General features: G+C 40.8%; 1 protein-coding gene across 1 annotated transcript; it reads left to right on the top strand.

Moving 5' to 3' along the window:
• Window positions 1–1405: 1405 nt before the first annotated feature.
• Window positions 1406–20990, top strand: entpd2b (ectonucleoside triphosphate diphosphohydrolase 2b). The gene is made up of 10 exons (XM_028601942.1): window positions 1406–1776; window positions 1876–2046; window positions 7119–7236; window positions 10588–10738; window positions 15378–15537; window positions 15877–16104; window positions 17099–17368; window positions 18328–18447; window positions 20487–20621; window positions 20713–20990. The coding sequence occupies exons 2-10, from the start codon at window positions 1930–1932 to the stop codon at window positions 20926–20928; spliced, it is 1515 nt and encodes a 504-aa protein (XP_028457743.1). The 5' UTR covers window positions 1406–1776; window positions 1876–1929; the 3' UTR covers window positions 20929–20990.
• Window positions 20991–21235: the final 245 nt, after the last annotated feature.

The raw sequence follows: 21235 nt of genomic DNA, 5'->3' as shown, positions 1-21235 counted from the left end.
CAGCAATTGCGTGGCCAATTTGGGCAATATTGGGGTGGTTTAAATCCCTTTCTGACGTTTTTAAACTTAATAATGGCTGTTTTCACCAGAAGTGGCCATATTTCAACTCCTAGTGGGCCGATTTGGATGATTTTTGAGTCGATTTGGATGTTTTGGAGTAAGTTGAATTAATTAGATTAGACCGATAACTTATTTGAAATAATGGCAATAACTTAAACCCACCTATAACTTGTAGGAGATTTTTTTAAACGGTATCCAAATGATAGAAGAGAAGAATGTACATTTTAATTCACAGACTTTTATTATTACACTCTGAGGTTATTCACAATTGGGTGTTGGAGGTGACAAAGGCAAGCACCATACCAAACAAAATAATATCACTATGGCTCAATATCTTCACAGAAAAGAGAGAATGGGAGAATGATACTAGCCAGACCCTCCTCCGCAGCACGGTGGAGGAAGGAAGCTCAATCTGCTGATGAAGACATGGGAAACATGAAAGCTCCTCAACAATAGAAAACGGACCATTAGTTGAGATTATTTTAAGATAGGCCTATATATGTGTGTGTGTGTGTGTGTATGTGTGTGTGTGTGTGTGTTTGTGTGTGTGTTTTGGCCCATCATGCCAATTTAGTAATGTATTTTTAATTATAGTATTTTATGAATGTATGGCAACTATGTATGGCAAATATTTATGACTTTTTTTATTATCACAGTTTTTCTTTTTAACATTGCTCTTTGCTCTTCTCTTCCTCCTCTCTGCTCTGCAGTCAGTTTGAACCACGGACCCACTTTTACTGCCAGCTGCTTGTTCACTGCATTTATGAAAGACAACAACGGAAAGAATGTCAAACGTTAAGGCCTACATGTCCGTTGATTCAACATGTGTCATTACGGAATCTATCACCGTGCACCTCCTGAAGTCCAGTCATTGGACAGGAGGCAGTTTATACCGCTGTGTGATGATCTGCATTAAAGAGCTTGAGCTATTTTAATCTCTTTTTTTTTTGGCATTTACATCTCAGGTCTTCCAGAAGATATTTAAAATGATATGCCATATTAATAGTGCCATTTGCATATTTGTTTTTTTGCGCTATCTTTGCAAAGGATACAAAAAATGAAAATGAGTGCCCCGAGTGACAACATGAAGTGCAATATTCAGAAGCTCCTTCAAAATAACTCATTATATATTCTGCTAAATTTAGCCCCTGTCAGAAGAGGTTTTCGGCAAAAATAGACTTAAAAAAAGTACACGTAGACTACACAAAGAAAGTATAGGCCTCCAGTCAAAACTTTTTACTAAGGCATTCAAATGAGGGCGCAATTTGCAAGTCAGGTTTTAAACTTCACCCATTCATATGCAAATACAGGACTAAAACAACAACCTGCTCTGCAGCTCCTCAGCTCAGTCCGGCGGCCTACAATCTGGACCTGTGCCAGAGTAAGGCCAACCCTGATCCACATTCATGATTGAACACTTATCATGTGGTTCTCTCTCTCTGAATTAAACAAGGAAGTGATTAGGCTCATGGTATAGTGCAGCTCCAACCTAAGTAACCGGTGAATGCCAATGAGCAGCAGATTGTCCACCGGCTCGGGCCATATAAAAACATTTCCCCGTCCATGGCACCAGTAGCCTTGGAGCTGTTTCCATTCACTGACCGAGGAGGCGCTTTCAGCCACATGGAGCAGGACTTGGCTGCGCTCGACTCGGCACATACATTCCGGTCAGACTTCGCTATCTAAAAGGGAATGTAAAACAGGAGCTGGCAGCAGGTGAAGCATAGGCGGACCGTTTTAACGCCCCGGCCGGCGGGAAGCCATCAGCCGCTATTAAGTCAACGCTCCCATTTTTTGTTTTTTTTTATCTTGCAGCGGTCGCAAATCGCAGACAGAGCAGAGCTGCACTGCACTTGACTCTTTGGCTCCATGGCTCAGCGCTCAGCTCACCCTGCCGCCCTCATCGCGCTGCTGCTCTTCGGACTTGTTGCCATCCTGCTCCTGACTATCCCCACCGAGGACGTTCAGGAGCCACCGGGGTTCATGGTAAGGTCGCTTCCATATGGTGGACTATTTTTGGATTCCCTTTTCCCCATCTTGCGGGGATAGAGTAACCGCTGTGCTGGGTAGGATGTAGACAGACAGGGAGCAAAAAGGTGTTCTACAACGATCTGTGGCACGAGAGGATTTTGTGACCTTGGCGGACTACTGCAGCAGTACGAAAATGTACAAATACTAGTAAACAACAGCAGCTGTTTACTAGTATTGGTACATTTTCGTTACGTTCGCAATTGCGTCCTTTTAATACCTTTTTGGATTCACGTTTGTTAAATATTCTCTGTTCAGCTGTTGAACCCTAAAGGTAGTCTATGGAAGTCCAGGTGCAACAATATTAAAACCCTTCTGTTGACTTTGGGTCAAATTGACCCGTTTTCAATTTTTTGTTATATATCAGAAAATATGGGATGTAGAAATAAGCGCTGAACATGTGTAGAAGAACAATTTAACAATTTAAAACGTTTTTTTCAACACAACCCAAGGGTTAAATAAAATGCCAAGTCAAATTGAAAATTTTATCTGCTCTCAGCCCTATGTGAATGGAAAAAAATTGTGGATATGATTTCATACTTTGTGCTCTTGATTTAATAATTCATGCTCTGAATATCCTATAACTTGTTCATGCCATTATGTCTTTCATGTTGCCTCCAGACTCTCACTATGGGGGCGCTTGGATTTATCACCGTTTTATCTTTGACTAAGATGTGTGCTGATATACTTCTGTTTTTTGCTGTTAAACACAAAATTATGCAACGCTGTCCCCTAAAAAGAAATTGTTCCCATACAATGAAACTGCATTCTCAATTATGTTTCAAGGATTTTTTTTCTTTTTTTTTTTTTTTTTTTTAAACGTGTTTACCATCGTGAATTGAAACCAAACTAGTTTTAGGCAACATGGCTTCTTGGTTAAGTTTAGAAAAAGATCATGATTTGGGTTCACATAAGTATGTTTGTTAAGTAATTTAAGTTAGGTACGTGCATTGCATTTTCATTTTCATTTTCTAACCATCAGTCAAACATACAACCTGAAAATGCTATCTACGGTTGTTATCTTGTTCGGAGGTTTATTATGTGAGTTTTTGGTTCTTGGTCACAGTTAAATGCCACTCATCCCTCTAGCTGGAGATAAGTGACAGATAAGACAGACAGTGTGTTGTTTGCCTATCACAAGACCATAATAAGAGGTGACCTCATAGCTGAGGTACTGATAAACTGTAAAGTCGCCTCATTGTTATGAAACAGAATACATGAAAGACTTTACCTTTGCAGCGACCAGCTGATTTTAAGGTACTGCCTTTCATTCGGAATGGAAATCAAGTTTTAATGGCTTTGGCATTCAGAGCAGCACAGGTCAACTCCAGCTTCTGTTCCCTCTGCTCCCTGCCTTTTGTGTTACCGGCTAAAACATCCCATGGTTCCTTTTTTAGTATAATGTAGCCGCCCTTTCACTCCGTAGCAATGTGGTCGACCAGTCACAAAAAAGGACCCATGGGTTTTTCTTACATTTGGCAGGCAGAGAAGTGAAACAGGTCCCATAGTTAATCAAATGAAAGAAGAAAACCGATCATTGTGTAAGTGTAGTGTAGCGTAAGAGCGAGTTCTTACAACTCACTGCGCAGCAGTAATGAGAAAATATTATGAGAAGCAGGAATGCTTCAACATGATGTTGCTTTTCACCTGTTGTACTCCTTTTGAGAAGATGTGTGTTCGCAAATGCCTGAGCGGGGAATTCTGTGTGCGCGTGTGTGGTCTCTTTTCTTTGAATCGTCAGTCACATACCTTCCTGCATTGTTGGGTTTCTACACTTTTGGAGTGTTTCCTTTCACTTGAGCAAAGATTAAAGCAACTTCAAGGAACTTTCATTTTGTGTTGGCGGACAAAAGTCCAAGTGTTTCCATGAGCACCAACACCTCGTGTCGTAAAGATTGTGATCTGGCTGGCGGAAGGAATCCTTTCAAATTTTCATTTGAATGACTGATCAAGATTGACTTGTGTTGTGCTCTGTCCCTTTTTAGCTCTTTTTTTGCTCTTTTGTTAAATTATTTTCCTTTTCCCTCTGCTTATCCTGCCCCAGTATCAGCCATTACCTCAAAATAAAAATGTCAAAATAAAATTCTCTGAAGAAAAATCTCCTGCTGCTTTCTTTTAACAGGCTAAGGCGTCCGGTATACTTGCCGCCGCCGACTTGTCGCGACGCAAATGTGACGTCATGGGAGCGCCTTAACTGTTTATACTCGCACGTGGTGGTCGCGACACTAGTTGCAGTCTTCTCCTGAACAGAGGTGGTGCTAATGAGGAAAGGCTACCGACTTTGCTATTTCTACGGACTAGAAGAAGAAGAAAAAGGTAAACAACAGCAGAACTGGCAGCAGCATTGACGTCAATGTTTCGATTTTAATTTGATGACCTACTTCGTCAGATCAAGTAACCCAGTAAGTTTACAAGAGAGACTTGCAGTCACTCTGAGAGTCCTTGCATCCGGTTGCCCTCGAACTCGTCCATGCTTCCTGTTTCCGCTTTGTCATGCGCCACTGAAAAAAATAGAGTGGTGCACGACTTCTGGGCGCTCAGTCAAATTCCTGGCGCGCCAGCGAGATCTACATCATTTTGACGTCACATTGGCTCACGACAGGTCGGCTGCGGCGACTGTAAAAAAGGCCTTAACATACTCACTGTGAAACTTTGTCTTGGAAAAAGGCTCTTCTAGTCTGCGTGGTGAAAATGGGTTTGTCTGATTTCCTGGGGAATCGGACCCGGGGACAGGCATTAATAATAAATATGTAGAAATAGCCAATCTTGGCGCTGATGGCCTCTTTGCTTATATAGGTCATAGAGGCATACATATTAAATTAAGACCTCGTAGCTGCTTTTTAAAGTTGCTTAATATTCTACATGGTGGGTTAAAGTGGAAACACTGTCAGGGAAACAGGTTTCTGATCACAGCGAGTAGACCATGGCATTTGAGAAAGTATTTGGGCTTACCAACTGGGAAAGTCCGTACTAATTGTCTAAGTTGTTTAGTGGAAAATACTTCCTCCAATGCTTCAGATACATGGTGGAAGACTTAACGGAACAAACTGTAGGTGGAGTTAATATTAAAATGGGAAATTGATCAGTAAAAAGTATGTTCCCAGGATGATTGGGACAGATCAGTAGCAGGGTGAGAATTATAGCAAAAATACAGGATTTCATTGCTGCTGATTGTCAGCTGGTTGGAAGAGGTAATGACTCCCAGGTCCAAAATGTTGTTGCATGTTGAACTGATATTTGCCCTTAATGAACAGACACACCTCACGAGCACTCCCACACATGTTTCAACATGTACATTTTGTTAAGTTTGCCATGAAAATTAAGTATCTTTTATTATTAGGCTGACAGATAGTCACAGCTCTACTGAGCCATCTATTCCTCTAGCTCTGAGTAGTGATGACTTCATGAGCTTCTTTAATGATAAAATTATAACAATTAGAGATAAAATTCATAAACTTCTAATGGTTCACCTTTCAACGCAGGACTGCTAGAAAGAACGACTAGACCTGACATATACTTAGACTGTTTTTATCCTATAGACCTTCAACAACTAATGGTAAAGGTATCTTCAGCAAAGCCATCTACCTGTCTCTTAGACCCCATACCAACGAGGCTACTCAAAGAAGCATTACCCGTGGTTAACACCTCTCTACTAGATATGATCAATATGTCCTTATTAACAGGTCATGTACCACAGTCCTTTAAAGTAGCTGTGATAAAACCTCTTCTGAAAAAACCCACCCTCGATCCTGAGGTTCTCAGCAAACTATAGACCTATATCTAACCTTCCCTTTCTCTCCAAGATTCTTGAGAAAGTAGTTGCTTTTGGTTACGTGATTTTTCTTCGTAGTCATTAGATTTATTGATCATATAATCAATAATATAGTGAGAGTCGAGGGAGGCAGGCTAGTACAGCCTCTCATCAATGTTTTCGTTCGTTTCCTTTTATATGCATCCTGTCCCAGAACTGCTTGTTACTAACCTAGCTCTGGGGAGTTTACTCCCCGGAGTCCTTATGTTTCTTCTGCGATTCCCTTCAACGCCCGGCCGCGTCCTGCTGCGTCTGCTGCGTCTGCTGCACCCACCCGTGCTCTGCAGCGCCACGTTTCATCCCGCAACATCCTGCTGTGACATGAACTACAACGACTACCTTCAAAGTCACTGTTCCACTATCTTTAATGTGACTATTATCGCTATCACACCCCCAACTGGCCCCGTCAGACACCGCCTACCAAGAGTCTGGGTCTGCCGAGGTTTCTTCCTAAAAGGGAGTTTTTCCTTTCCACTGTCGCAATAGCCAGTGCTAATGCTTGCTCTTGAGGGAATTACTGTAATTGTTGGGGCTTTGTAAATTATAGAGTGTGGTCTAGACCTACTCTATCTGTAAAGTGTCTCGAGATAACTCTGTTATGATTTGATACTATAAATAAAATTGAATTGAATTTTGGCCAAGATCACGAAGATAAAAATTGATTGGATGCAAGATGTGGAGCAAAATTTTGAAAGAAACTACTGTTTTAGAATGAACGTTTCATTGCTGTGGTCTTGTGCAGCCCAATAGACATTTTTAAATCCTGTATATACAATACCAAAGTCGTACATTAAGTGCTAAAACCTTAATCAGCAATGTCATTAGGATTGAAAATGGAGAGCTGCTTCACAGAGTGGTACATCAAGTGGTACATATCAGAGCTAACAACGATACCGTTAATATATATCAACTTTGACTAAATGTTTATCTTTTTATGATAATCAGTTAAACTCCTCTTAACATGGTCATGTATACAGAAAAGAACAAATGTGTGCTTGCATAAAATAAGGAGGGCTACCTTTTGAAGGTCCATATTACAGTTAACCTAGTCTGCAGCCGAATGCCTTCCAGATGCCTAAATTCAGGTCACGCAGCTGTGAAGAAGGATACAGTCGTAAATGTCTTTCATGCTCTTCTGTCTTAACTAGACTCCCCTTTTCAAGGCTGTCAGCTCAATAACCTCTCTTGATGTTTTTTGTCTGCCTGTTACACTCTCTAGTATGGGATTGTCTTGGATGCTGGATCTTCGCACACTGCTTTGTATATATACAAGTGGCCAGCAGATAAGCAGAATGGCACAGGCGTAGTCACCCAGCACAGTGAATGTCATGTTAAGGGTAAGTATAAGCACTTTGTCCACCAAAACCCAAAAGAACAAATGTTTTGCATATAAAAAACTTGGGTACTTTCTCAGAGGACAATTAAGGGGTGAAAAATGCCCCAAGAAATCTCAGAATGCCCTGAAAAACATAATCGAGGGGCAAAAATTTCCCTCAAAATTTAGGGAAAAAAGTTGCATTTACCAGTTTATGCAGCGCTGATAATAGAGTTGTATGCTTTTTATTTACTAAGGTTGGCACACTGTGGTGATTACTGTATTCATTATTATCTGGGATCATTTCACAATAGAAAACAGCAGCTTTATGCACTAATTACTATTTCTTTAAACGGCCCCCAACATTTTCTAAATGCCACAATATTTAGACAAAATGTTGCTGCCCAAATATTTTTTAAATTTCCTACACTGGAGATTGTATATTTGGGCATATTTGTGTGTGTGTATATATATATATATATATATATATATATATATATATGTGTGTGTATATATATATATATATATATATATATATATATATATATATATATGTGTAAACCGTGATTCAAGATGTTTTAGCACTTTATGGCTCAGGTAACTGCACTAGTATGAAATGGAAGCTGAATCTAGCTATATTTTGGTAAATTATGGTTAAGATGCGAGTGTTAAAAATATACAAATGAACAGAGGAGAAGTAGAACACGCTGTGGTAGTGGTTTGAAAAGTTTTTTTCATGGAAGTTTTGATGCGTTATTAGTTTCTCTGGGTAGCCGTTGGAATCCTTTTGTTACTGTAATGCCACACTTGCGTCATGTGGAAGTAGTCCAAGATCCAACATCCACCAACTAACCAACCAACCAACATCCTTCCAGGTAAGATGGAAGTCGTTATAGACTTGTCCATGTACAGTGAGGAAAATAAGTATTTGAACACCCTGCTAGTTTGCAAGTTCTCCCATTTAGAAATCATGGAGGGGTCTGAAATTGTCATCGTAGGTGCATGTCCACTGTGAGAGACATAATCTAAAAAAAAAAAAAAAAATCCAGAAATCACAATGTATGATTTTTTAACTATTTATTTGTATGATACAGCTGCAAATAAGTATTTGAACACCTGAGAAAATCAATGTTAATATTTGGTACGGTAGCCTTTGTTTGCAAGTACAGAGGTCAAACGTTTCCTGTAGTTTTTCACCAGGTTTGCACACAGGAGGGATTTTGGCCCACTCCCCCACACAGATCTTCTCTAGATCAGTCAGAAACACGGAGTTTGAGCTCCCTCCAAAGATTCTGTATTGGGTCTAGGTCTGGAGACTGGCTAGGCCACGCCAGAACCTTGATATGCTTCTTACAGAGCCACTCCTTGGTTATCCTGGCTGTGTGCTTCGGGTCATTGTCATGTTGGAAGACCCAGCCTCGACCCATCTTCAATGCTCTAACTGAGGGAAGGAGGTTGTTCCCCAAAATCTCACAAAACATGGCCCCAGTCATCCTCTCCTTAATACAGTGCAGTTGCCCTGTCCCATGTGCAGAAAAACACCCCCCAAAGCATGATGCTACCACCCCCATGCTTCACAGTAGGGATGGTGTTCTTGGGATGGTACTCATCATTCTTCTTCCTCCAAACACAGTTAGTGGAATTATGACCAAAAAGTTCTATTTTGGTCTCATCTGACCACATGACTTTCTCCCATGACTCTTCTGGATCATCCAAATGGTCATTGGCAAACTTAAGACAGACCTTGACATGTGCTGGTTTAAGCAGGGGAACCTTCCGTGCCATGCATGATTTCAAACCATGACGTCTTAGTGTATTACCAACAGTAACCTTGGAAACGGTGGTCCTAGCTCTTTTCAGGTCATTGACCAGCTCCTCCCGTGTAGTTCTGGGCTGATTTCTCACCTTTCTTAGGATCATTGAGACCCCACGAGGTGAGATCTTGCATGGAGCCCCAGTCCGAGGGGGAGTCATGTTTAGCTTCTTCCATTTTCTAATGATTACTCCCAACAGTGGACCTTTTTTCACCCAGCTGCTTGGCAATTTCCCCGTAGCCCTTTCCAGCCTTGTGGAGGTGTACAATTTTGTCTCTAGTGTCTTTGGACAGCTCTTTGGTCTTGGCCATGTTAGTAGTTGGATTCTTACTGATTGTATGGGGTGGACAGGTGTCTTTATGCAGCTAACGACCTCAAACAGGTGCATCTAATTTAGGATAATAAATGGAGGGGAGGTAGACATTTTAAAGGCAGACTAACAGGTCTTTGAGGGTCAGAATTCTAGCTGATAGACAGGTGTTCAAATACTTATTTGCAGCTGTATAATACAAATAAATAGTTAAAAAATCATATTGGGATTTCTGGATTTTTTTTTTTTTATTAGAGATTAGAGATTATGTCTCTCACAGTGGACATGCACCTATGATGACAATTTCAGACCCCTCCATGATTTCCAAGTGGGAGAACTTGCAAAATAGCAGGGTGTTCAAATACTTATTTTCCTCACTGTATATGGACCAGTCCAGGCATAATATTTTTAACCCTTAGATGACCAACTCTGCAGTCCTACACATGATCTGTATAGTCCTAGAGCTGTTTTGAGTTTAAGCAAGCATTCATTTCTGCTTTTCATCCCACATTATCTGTGAATTGGGTGAGTGTGGAAGAGCAAGCTACAAACATGTCAGCCTGTGAGTGTGAACTTGTTAGATTCAAAATACAGGTTTTTGGTGTAATATACCTTTAATCTTCTTATGGTGAAATTATACACTTACATGCACGTGTTATGATCCCTCCTCCCATGGTATCCCTGTGCTGTATGTTTTGGCCACTTTAAAACTGACAAAGAAAGTTACTGCCAGCTGTTTCCTGTGAATGGATACAATGATATTATAAAGTGTTTGTTTTAGGCATTTGTGAATCAGTAATGAGGCGGAGTCCTTTACAGGCTACTTTGTTGCATGTCGTCTCTCTCTCTCTCTCTCTCTCTCTCTCTCTCTCTCTCTCTCTCTCTCTCTCTCTCTCTCTCTCTCTTTCTCTCTCTCTTTCTCTCTTCTAAAAAAATCTTAAAGAAAATGCTACAAGGTTCCTTAAATTATTTGTTGACCTGACAATTATTAGTGAAGTCTATATTCAGTGACTTTACAGTAAGAAATAACTACTATGTTGTTCTACAAGTTGAGTTCCCTCGCAGTTGTGAGTGGATTGTCATGCAGTTTTTTTGTTCCAGGTAGCTGGGAAATCTCTAGCCTTGTGGGTGATTTTGATTTACATCATGATGCATGTGGATCACAACAGCCAACGCAAGAACAAGATTCTACATGTTGATCATGTAAAATTATGTTATTCTCTTTTTCTCCTGTTAATCTCTGGCTCAGGTGGAGGGATCTCCAGCTATGCAGCCAAACAGGGAGCAGCAGCGCAGAGCTTGGAGACATGTCTGGACCAGGCAGTGAAGGACATCCCTAAAGAAAGACACCAGCTCACACCTGTGTACCTGGGAGCCACAGCTGGCATGAGGCTTCTGCAGTGAGTGACTGGCATGAGGCTTTGTCTTGGTTTACTTTGTTTGGTTTTTATATGACTCTGTTTTTCCTTCACATACAGAACTTAATCTCCATTTTGTGTAATGAATACACAAAGTTCATCTACAACAAAGTGCTTAATCAGGCCATGTAATATATAACCGGCAATAAAAAAACATGGTATGTGCAGACATTCTGACTCACTGGAATTATAAAAATATATTATTGACTAAGGGAGTTTGCATATCTTATCTTTTATTACATACTTGCATAGTATGCATCCAGAGCTGCCTGTGGCCTATCTCTGTTAAAGGCAGGGTTAGTAATGTTGAAAAGCTAGCAAGATTTGAAAGTAGCATCTCCTCGGGGCTCCACCCACACACAGACGTGCACGAGCACCGCTGTGGTGCTGCTTCAGAGCCGAGCGGTGAAGGGGCCGCAATTTTACTCAACTTCTGCTGAGTTTTCGCCTCCATTCTCCAGTAGACTTTCAGTACTGTAACTCTGGCGGCGACGACATGCATTGAGCTCATGTTCCGTACACGGGAGGGATAGAAAATACGCGCGGCGGGGCAAGGAGGCATTTCATTGGTTCTTTCCAAGCAGATCCCAAGGCAGTGATTGGTGGGTGTTTTTACAGGAGCTACAGCAGCTACAGATTTGCTTCTTTTTCAGAGCCCATAAGTTATTTATTGTGTAATAATCATTTCAAACAATATATAAAAAAAGTGTTTATTGGAAATAGTTACCAACCCTGCCTTTAAGCCTTGAATGTACTCATCCTTTTCTTTATTTATTCATGTGAAGGAATACAAACATATAAAGTCTATCCTTCAACAATTTTCCTGCTTATAAAAGTTCTTCAGCAGGGCTACAGTATAATAATGAATGTCATAGTAAAAATAGTTAGTGTGCTGTAAACAAAACATAACTAACTATTTATGTGTGAGGTTTGCTCTCTTGGCATAGTTTTTGGAAAGACATTTTTCTCTCTTTCACACGTTCTACAACTTCCTCCTGTTCCAATTAGCATTCTGATTGACTAAAGACAGAGTGAGTGCATGAAGCTCTGAGAACATAAAGTAATGGTGTTGAAAGAGCAGACACTGTCAACATCCCGCCGTGAGGTTTATTTTATTATGCGAATATATGCGGCAAAAATGACAAATTTGAATATGTAAATAATGTGCTAAGAGCAAATGTGTCTAAAAGCTACAATGAGAATGAGAGGCATAACACAGTCTGCCTATTTTCTATCTGTGCACTCTAAACATCCCTTTGCACTCATAAAATATTGCCATAATGTAACTCCATACAATGTACATAAATGAACTAATTTACCTGTTGATTAGTGATTGGTTGACCAACTCTTTTCACAGAATTGGTTCCTTTGAGTTGACACATGTAAATGTATCGAACCTTTCGAGCTTTGATAATTTGTTTTTGCAAAATATGGCGTCCGTTTCTCTGTGACAGTCTTTCATAGTACATGCACGTTTAACAGCTAGTGCTGCCCGCCCCAATTAACTTCTCTTTGACGCATTAAGAGTCATCATATATAAGTTGACATAATAATAAAGATAAAATATTCATTTTAATGCATTGATTCAGCATACCACCGGTATGTAGGTAGGCTATGTACGCTCAATACAGTATCTGTTACATACGATACATGTAAGTGTTACCTGTTGCTCTTTTTGAAGGTGAGTATTAGACATCCTAGTTAGAGAGGACGGTTCATTCAGTCTCGTTCAGTGAGTGTAGCTCCCAGGCTGTCTTGACCCAGAAATCACCCCGCATTTCTGTTGGGTTGTTAATTACTGTACCAGCATTTGTCGCCACCGGCATATCTAGAGGGCGCTGGGCCGAATATCCTGTCTAGATAGCGTTACCATTGTCTTTAATGATTTGTCAATTAAACTGCTAACTGAGTACTCTGCAATCTCATGATGTGAAGTTCGGAGGCCACTGCTGGGAGGCACAGGTCTGTCAGAAAACTCACCCAAGTTGCCATTTATCCATTAAGCAGACTCCAACAGCTACAGGTTCATTCCATTTTTTACGGTGCCACTAAAGCTGCTTACACACTGACCAGACGGCTGACCGTTGACAGAAAAGCCAGTCAAAATGATCAGTCTTCCCGTGTTGGTCCAAAAAGTGCCACGGAACACACCAAAAAGATAAGACGAGACGTAATACATCTCCATAACAGCAGGCGGCGCTAATCTGTATTGTTGCCCAAGAAATGAAATTGGAAATGATTGGACGAACGCGTCACATGGGTTTGTTTTCTCCGGAAATTCAAAGCCAGACTGTCATGGCGGCCGTTCAGAATACGATCTCATATTGTACTAAAATAGTTCACTGAAACATGTTTCTGAAAACATTTTAAGCTAGAAATAGGTCATGCAGTTGCTGAATCTGTCTTCATTTCAGATCAACAAAGGTCCGTTTAGAAGATTTTCGTCAGATTTTGAGAGACTCTAGTTACGCTCATTCTGCTCGCCATTTCCGGGTGAGTCCCGACTGCCCTGCCGGCGTCAGGTCGGCCAAAATGAACGCCGACAGCCCCCCAGACTGACGACGGCACGGGACACACCGTTTAACAGCAATTTACTGGCGAAAGAAGTAATCATTGTTAAACGTCGTCATTACATTTTTAATAATCATTTAAATTCCCCCCTTTTTTGTGCTGATCCAAAAATGTATCCGATCCGTGACTCAAAACCATGAGCCGATCTGTGAGTTTTGTGATCCGTTTCACCCCTATTTGAGAGGGATGGGGAATTATATTGCAAGCCATTCTCTTATTGTTTCATTATTAAAATGTGTGATATAGTCAATAAGAAATTGCTCCTAATATAGGCAGTTTAAAACATATTGTACCGTATTGTCAATTTTGGCAACCATAAGCTGATGTCTGGTTGCCAAGCCTGGCCACAAAGTTAGCGTTGAGCCCTGCTCTACTATAACAGTGAGTGCATGGGCAGTATGAGTGGTAAAAGTGGGGGATTCGTGAGCACTCCATAGAGGTTCGACAGGCTGACCCGGTAGGGCATACACACCGGACCCTAAAAGGAATCATTCAAAAGGTTTAAAAAGTTCATTTTTCACCCATCTGTTTTCCTCCCCCGCTCCGCAGCGTGTGGATGGTCTGGTTTAGTGAGACTAACGCCAGCCTTATGTTTCAGGTCAGTTGAATCTTTTATAGTTTTAGAGGTCAGGAGTCAAACCTGAAGCGCAGGGCAATAAATCAGTGAGCAGAGGTGTCAGAAGTATTCCCATTCATTCCTCAGGTAGAAGTATAGACACTAGGGTTTAAAAAGACTTCTGTAGAAGTATCAACTCAAGCTTTTTACTCAAGTCAAAGTGTAAAAGTACTGGTTTCAAAACCACTTTAAAGGTGCCCTGCCATACAAAACCATTTTTACTTGCATTTTTTGAAATATGGTAGGTCCATATGTGTTATGTCGTGAATGTGAAAATGAACTGCTACCTCCTCTGTCAGCTCTAGCCACTAAAAAGAAATAAGCAGAGAAATCAGGCCAATTACAAAAGCTGGTCAGTCTGACATCATATTGCCTGAGCTCATTACTATTCATGAGATTGCCCAGTTGGGCTGGGTAAAGGATGCTGACAGCCAGGCTCTCATTGGCTAGCTGTTAGCCAATCAGATTCAAACAGCTTAGCTTGTTGAATATTAATGAGAACTGGCAGAAATCGAGCTGAGTCTTCCTGCAGGCTTTCTATACCACGCTAGAATGGCTTGAAACAAGGTAACCAAGGAGTTTTTTTCCACAAAAAATTTTACAGAGTCCATGGTAGAACTTCAGACATTTCAGACGGCGAGTTTTGGAAACAATTAGCTCGTGGTACTTGGGTGAACAACACGCATTCGAAATGAGTTGTTTTTGCATCCAACCATTTAGAAAAATTCTTCCAGGTACGGCCAGGGATGTAGAAGCGTTGGCTGGTCTTCCTGGCTACCAACCTCCTCGCTGGCGCTTGGTTGGGACATTTCGCTTGAGTCTCTGCCACGGACATCTTTGTACTAGGCTACATACGTCTGCTATTTCCTTGCTGGAGAGTGACGTGATTTGTGTCATGTGCAGGGGCGATGTATCGCGTACAAACCACTAGGGTGTTGGAATGGTATATGTTTATACTTCTCATCCAACCACAATCAAATTCACTCTATCCAGATGGCGAAATTTATCTGAATAGTTTTTTTTGAAAATGTAAGGAGTAGAAGTAAAAAGTCTGCTGTAAAATAATTACTTTTTTATTAATTACTCCAGTAGTATAGTATAGATACCCAACATTTCTACTTAAGTAAGGACACCTCTGACAGAGAGTAACTAGAGGAGCACTCGGAGATTGCAGACCTCTTCCTTACCCTGTCTCGAAATTTTAACGAAAGCGAATTGCGCTTCAAAATTAAATGACTTTTTCCGTATCCCATGCAACACCCTCCCACCAAATTTCATGACAGTTGAGCGAGTAGTTTCTACATAATCCTTTTGTGGTTTGTGAAGACCATTTTTCGACCATTAAACGTAGCATTTTATTCATACCGCTGACTGAACTGCAGCTGTGACTTGTAACAAATGTAGTAAAATAAGACCTTTGCTTCTCCCAACAAGCATCTCAAGTCCAGAGCTGGCAGCTCAGATTCTGCAGGAAGTGGGCTACAAAATCCAGTCCTACCCTTTCAGCTACCAGGGGGCGGCCATACTGAGTGGTCAGGAGGAGGGGGCATATGGCTGGGTCACCGTCAACTATCTCTTAGAGAACTTTATAAAGGTACCATAACTTGTATGAAGTTTGTTTTTGTAGTCAGCATCTTAAATGTGTTGAAATGTATAAAAACATATATATGTTAGTATTTTCTAAATCTAAATCGACCATACTAGTGTCAAATGATCTTTTAAAACTCTTGTCTAGTTTTTACACTTGTTTTCTTGGATGTCTTTATTTCTTCAAAGCTTATTTAGAGGGTGACTGACACCTAGTGGCCTCTGCAACACTTATGATGATCACATATCCCTAGTCCCTCTGATGTCTGCTTGTTATCAGTGTATGAAATAGGTAACTGTTCTTTATTAAATTTATTGTACGGTTTCCTTTATTATTTCTCCACAGTATGGTTTTGTGGGGCGCTGGTTCAGCCCCGGCAGGCCCACAGTGGGAGCGCTTGATTTAGGCGGGGCATCCACCCAGATAACATTTGCTACTCAGGAGGAAGTAGAAGACGGACACGACATGATGAAGCTGCATCTTTATGGGCAGAAATACTCTCTGTACACACACAGCTTCCTGTGCTACGGCCAGGACCAGGTCCTCAAGAGGCTGCTGGCGCATATAGTGAAGGTAGTGTAACATGACACACCCATTAAAAATGAAATGAAACAACTTTTTTATTTTTTATTTTTTTAAGATTATTATTTTGGGCATTATAGGCCTTTATTTTGACAGGACAGCTGAAGACATGAAAAGGGGAATGACATGCAGCAAAGGGCCGTAGGTTGGAGTCGAACCTGCGGCCGCTGCGTCGAGGAGTAAACTTCTAAGCATGGGCGCACGCTCTACCAACTGAGCTTGAGCTACCCAGATGCCTTGTACCAACTTTTTTTTTTTGTATTTATATTATAACACAGGAGAGAGTGAACCTTAAACAGTCCTACTAAAGGACAATACTTGTGGAGTTATTGTGCCAAAGTTTATTTAGGGCATATGTAGAACATTCTGAAAGATCCCTTAAATTTGGTTATGATATAATTGTGACTAACATAGTTACTAAGCAGGACATTTTACAGACTTGTCAGTGCTCTCTGGTGGACATAGGCATGTTTACTGCAGTGACATGTTACTTACAGACCAACACATAGTAGATCATACCAATACACCTGGGATAAACACAATAATCCCAATAGATCAGCCATGCCAATATTGGTCAGGTTCTAAATACTGTATCATGTAAGACAACATTCCACAATCATTCTATGGTAGTATACAAAGTACCTAATTATACATTTTTAAATAAAATAAATCTGAAAGTATTTTTAATGGGTTTGTTACACGAATGTGTCATATCACTCTGTTTTATTGTTTTATTACTATTATTATTATTATAACTAATTCTATTTTTTTTCTATTTGTTATACTTTATGCATATGTTGTCTCCTAGTTCTAATTAATGTGTATTTGTGTTATTCTGATGTGTGTAAATTGTTTCTTTTGAGCTGCTGTAGCACAGGAATTTCCCCCAGTGTGTGATTAATAAAGTGCATCTTATCTCTCTCTCTCTCTCTCTCTCTCTCTCTCTCTCTCTCTCTCTCTCTCTCTCTCTCTCTCTCTCTCTCAGTCTCAGGGCTACTCAGAGTCAGTCACTCACCCCTGCTATCCTGCAGGCCACAATCGAACTTTAAAGTTGAACAGTATATTCAATTCTCCGTGTACAGCGGAGTACAAACCCAGCTCCTACAACTCCCAGGCCTCCCTGACAGTACAAGGCAGCGGACATTATGAACACTGTCTGAGCAACGTGTCTGAGATCTTCTCCTTCGACAGCTGCCCTTTCTCCCAGTGCTCCTTTGATAAAGTCTTCCAGCCCAATGTCACCGGCAGCTTCATGGTAGGAAAGGCCGCATGGAGTAGATGACACAGAGGGGTTGTACACACTGGTAGCATTGTAGACTTGTCTGTACACAAGGGATGCAGACATTTTTTTTATTTTTTTTAGCATTTCCTGAACCACAGACAGTCATACTGTACTCTGTCAAAGACTATGTACAAAGCCATCATAATATAGCACACAAACAAAAGCATAAAAGACCCTTACATTTAGATCAGCAGTTGTTAGAAATGGCATACTTTAAATGGAAACCCATAAGCAGAATGGACTTAAAGGAGCAGTGTGTGGGATTTAGTGGCATCTAGAGGTGAGGTTGCAGATTGCGACCAGCTGTGCACCCCTCCGCTCACCCCTCCATTTCCCAGCATGCAGCAGAACCTACGGTGGCCTTCAGGTAATGTAAAAATGCAAAAGACCCTCTCTAGAGCCAGTGTTTGGTTTGTCTGTTCTGGGCTAGTGTAGAAACGTGGCGGTGCAACATGCAACGTGGTGGGATTGGGCTCCGTTGAAGAGGACCCACTCCCTACGGAGTTATGAAGGGCTCATTCTAAGCTAACAAAAACACAACCATTCTTCGTTTTAGGGGATTATACACTAATGAAAGTTATGAATATTATATTCCATTTCTGCCTAACAATCCCCCTAAATCCTACACACTGCTTTTTTTAAGAGCACAAGCTGTGACAACTGTTCTTTCAGTAAAAGTAGCAACACCACAATATGAAAATATTACATTACAAGTAGAAGTACTGAATTCAGAAATACAATCAGGTAAAAGTATTTTAAGTGAAACTGTGTATTGTACTTTTGAGTTTATATCTATATCAGCTCATCACATTTCTAATAGTACCATTATTTACTTGTCATTCTGTCGCTCTCATTGCTAAATTATTTTCCATGTACTATTAGTTGCCCCAGTCTGACTTTATATTTTGTCCTTTTTTTTTTCTGTGCATCAGGCGTTCTCTGCATTCTTTTACGTTCACTCCTTCCTGCAGCACACCACCGGTATCACTGTGAAAACTCCTTCACAACTGGAGGAGGCAGCCCAAACTGTGTGCACGATGACTTTCAACCAAGTAATGTTTTTTTTCTATTTATGTTCCATTTATTTAAAATATATTGTTTGTGTCTGTGCATGCGTGGAGTTTGTGTGGCTCATAACCAAATACCTGCATAACTATTGACATTCCAATCAGCCTCAGGTGGACTTTGTATTTAGTGCTAATTAGCAATAGTAGCATACTAACACGCTAAATTACGATGGTGAACATGGTAAACAATATACCTGCTAAACATCTGCATGTTGGCATTTTAATTGGGAGCGTGTTAGCATGCTCCAATTAGCATTTAGCTTAAAGCACAGCCTAACAGAGCCACTAGCATGACTCTTCAGACGTATTCTAGTGGCACACTCTGTACCACATTAACATTTGGGTGGATGAGGGTAGATGCTAGATCGGATCCCCTCGATGTGTCGACGTCAAAGGACGTGCCTCGTGGCCCGCCTTATTCTGCCTCTGATTGGCTTACCCCTAACCAATCCCCACTGCTCATACCTAACCAATCCTAACCACGTCGACATGTCTAGTGGCACCAATCTAGCATTTACCGTGGATGGGAGTCATTTTTGTGCCTCTATAGTAGTCGGCGATAGCTGTTACCAGAAGCGTTGTGTTTTTTGGGTTGTCTGTAGGTCCATTCGTCCGTCCATCCGTCCCCTTCTGTTGAACACGACATCTCAGGAACAAAAACATCCATTTGGTCAGATACTAGATTGGTGATACTAATCTTAAAACTGTGGTGATTGTAGAGATATATGTAAGGTGTGTGAGAAGCATTCACATATAGCCAAAAAATAGACTTAAAGGGGTGATAAAATGATTATATAGGGTATTTCACACTGTTCCTTATGGTCTCCTAATGGGGTATGTAACTTTGGTTGGGCTGAAAATGGCCTGGTTGATATTTTATTGGCCCTTATGCATCCCTGTGTTTTGGCCCTATTTGTAACAAGAGCTTTTCTTCCAAATATATGGTATGCTCATGAATATTTAGATGAGGCATCTACACAGGCAGCACCGGCCGCTGAACTCCGACACACAGTTGGACAAAAATTGCAATTAGACATCAATTTTCGTAAAACGGCCCATATTTGACCTCTACATAGTTGATTTCTCGCATAAAAAAGTCTCAAGTGAATTTAATGGTAAAATAGAAGATGAACAATGTATACAATTTCTGAGATCTGCCCAACCTAGAGTCAGAAGACTAACTGACCTCAGATCAGTTAGTGGCCTATGTAAATTTTGGGGCGTAACAAAGATAGAAGGTTGAGCCAAATGAGTAGGGTTTGAGAAGTTGACATCAACTTTCAGCTTTGTTCAGATTTGCAGTTTCGAATTGTGAGATTTGCAGAGGATTTAGAGGTTCTATGTATGTCCTAGTTACCCACTAAACTATCATTATTCAACTATGACAAGTTAAAATCGGTTTTGCATTCTATCACCCCTTTAATACCTTTTTATTAAACTCCTTCAAAGTCTACACTACATATATTATATGAGTGTGGACCGGACACACATGGATGTGAACTGCAACGTGACTAGGGTTGAGTACCGAAACCCGGTACGCAACCAGTAGGAATCGGACCGGATTAGAACGCAAATTGTGGTTCCTCATTTCAGTTCCACTTAATGTATCAACTGAAATATTTTCCCTTGGTCGCTCTGAAACGGACGTAAAAATATATCACACTTTCTCTGTAGTCTACCATTATAGCTACTGTAAATGTAGGCTACTTTTACAATGCCATATTTTCCCCTCTGGGCTCACCAAAACGGACATAAAACCATATTAAGCATACACTGCACGTGATCGCTAGTAAACATATTACATCTTCGATGTCATTTTACAGTCTTTCAAGAATCTGTTTAGGAATCTGAATCGTTTTAAAAGTACCGGTTCGGCATCGGAATCGTAAAAATCCAACCGATACCCAACCCTAAACTTGACTGGTTGGCAGAGTCAGTTAACCGCATGCCGGTAATACCAGTTCATGTTTTTTTTATATATTGTATTCTTCAACATTGTAACCAAGTCTTGGTTTTTGTTCCAGCTGCTGCTTCTGGCTCCACAGCAAAAGTCTCGTTTGCAGGACTACTGTGCTTCCTCTGTGTTTGTTAAGATTCTCATGTTGAGAGGTTACAGCTTCGATGAGACGTCGTTCCCACGCATTTCCTTCCAGAAGAAGGTGAGAACTTCATTAACGTTTCACATAAAAGTATATAGTCAAGACCCATTTTCCACTAACGTGCAGTAATGACTTGCTGATTCTCCTCCAGGCAGGGGACGCCTCGGTGGGTTGGGCTCTGGGCTACATGCTGAGTCTGAGCAGTTTGCTGCCGGCAGAGACGGTGGGGCTGAGGAAGGCCCTGACCCCGGGAGCGTGGGGAACACTTCTCTTTCTCTTTGTCCTCCAGCTTACAGCGGTCCTGGTCTTTATCTTACTCCGTGCTTGTGCTGGGAAGAAGAAAGGAGGCAGTGAAAGCACCATCTAGATACTGTAACAAACATACAGTGCAGTCAGAAAACAGTAAGATGGTCATAGGTTTTTGTTCGTGTTGGCTCTATACTGTGATTGCAAAGGATTTGATTAAAATATTATAATTAGATTCACAGTTATGTTAACTTTCTGTTTACTCTCTATCCTAAAATTGTAGGACTGTATAAAAACGACTTTAATGGAAGTCTTTTTTTGTTTTTTTTTCAAATCAAATGTACTGGAGTACAGAGCCAACACAATGAAACTGTGTCACTGACCAAGAAGAACGTAGGACTCCCTGGGGTCTCATTTATAAAACTGTG

The sequence above is a fragment of the Perca flavescens genome, chromosome 16 (genome assembly GCF_004354835.1).
Source record: "Perca flavescens isolate YP-PL-M2 chromosome 16, PFLA_1.0, whole genome shotgun sequence".
NCBI classification, from domain to species: Eukaryota; Metazoa; Chordata; class Actinopteri; order Perciformes; family Percidae; genus Perca; species Perca flavescens.
The sequence above is the reverse complement of the archived record's forward strand: the minus strand, read 5'-3'. Positions and strand labels throughout refer to the sequence as shown.

Coding starts and splice junctions, on each gene's coding strand:
- entpd2b (XM_028601942.1), top strand. CDS start 1,930: ATGGCTCAGCGCTCAGCTCACCCTGCCGCCCTCATCGCGCTGCTGCTC. Junction 7,237..10,587: donor CAGTGAATGTCATGTTAAGG/GTAAGTATAAGC, acceptor TCTCTGGCTCAG/GTGGAGGGATCTCCAGCTAT. Junction 10,739..15,377: donor GCTGGCATGAGGCTTCTGCA/GTGAGTGACTGG, acceptor TCTCCCAACAAG/CATCTCAAGTCCAGAGCTGG.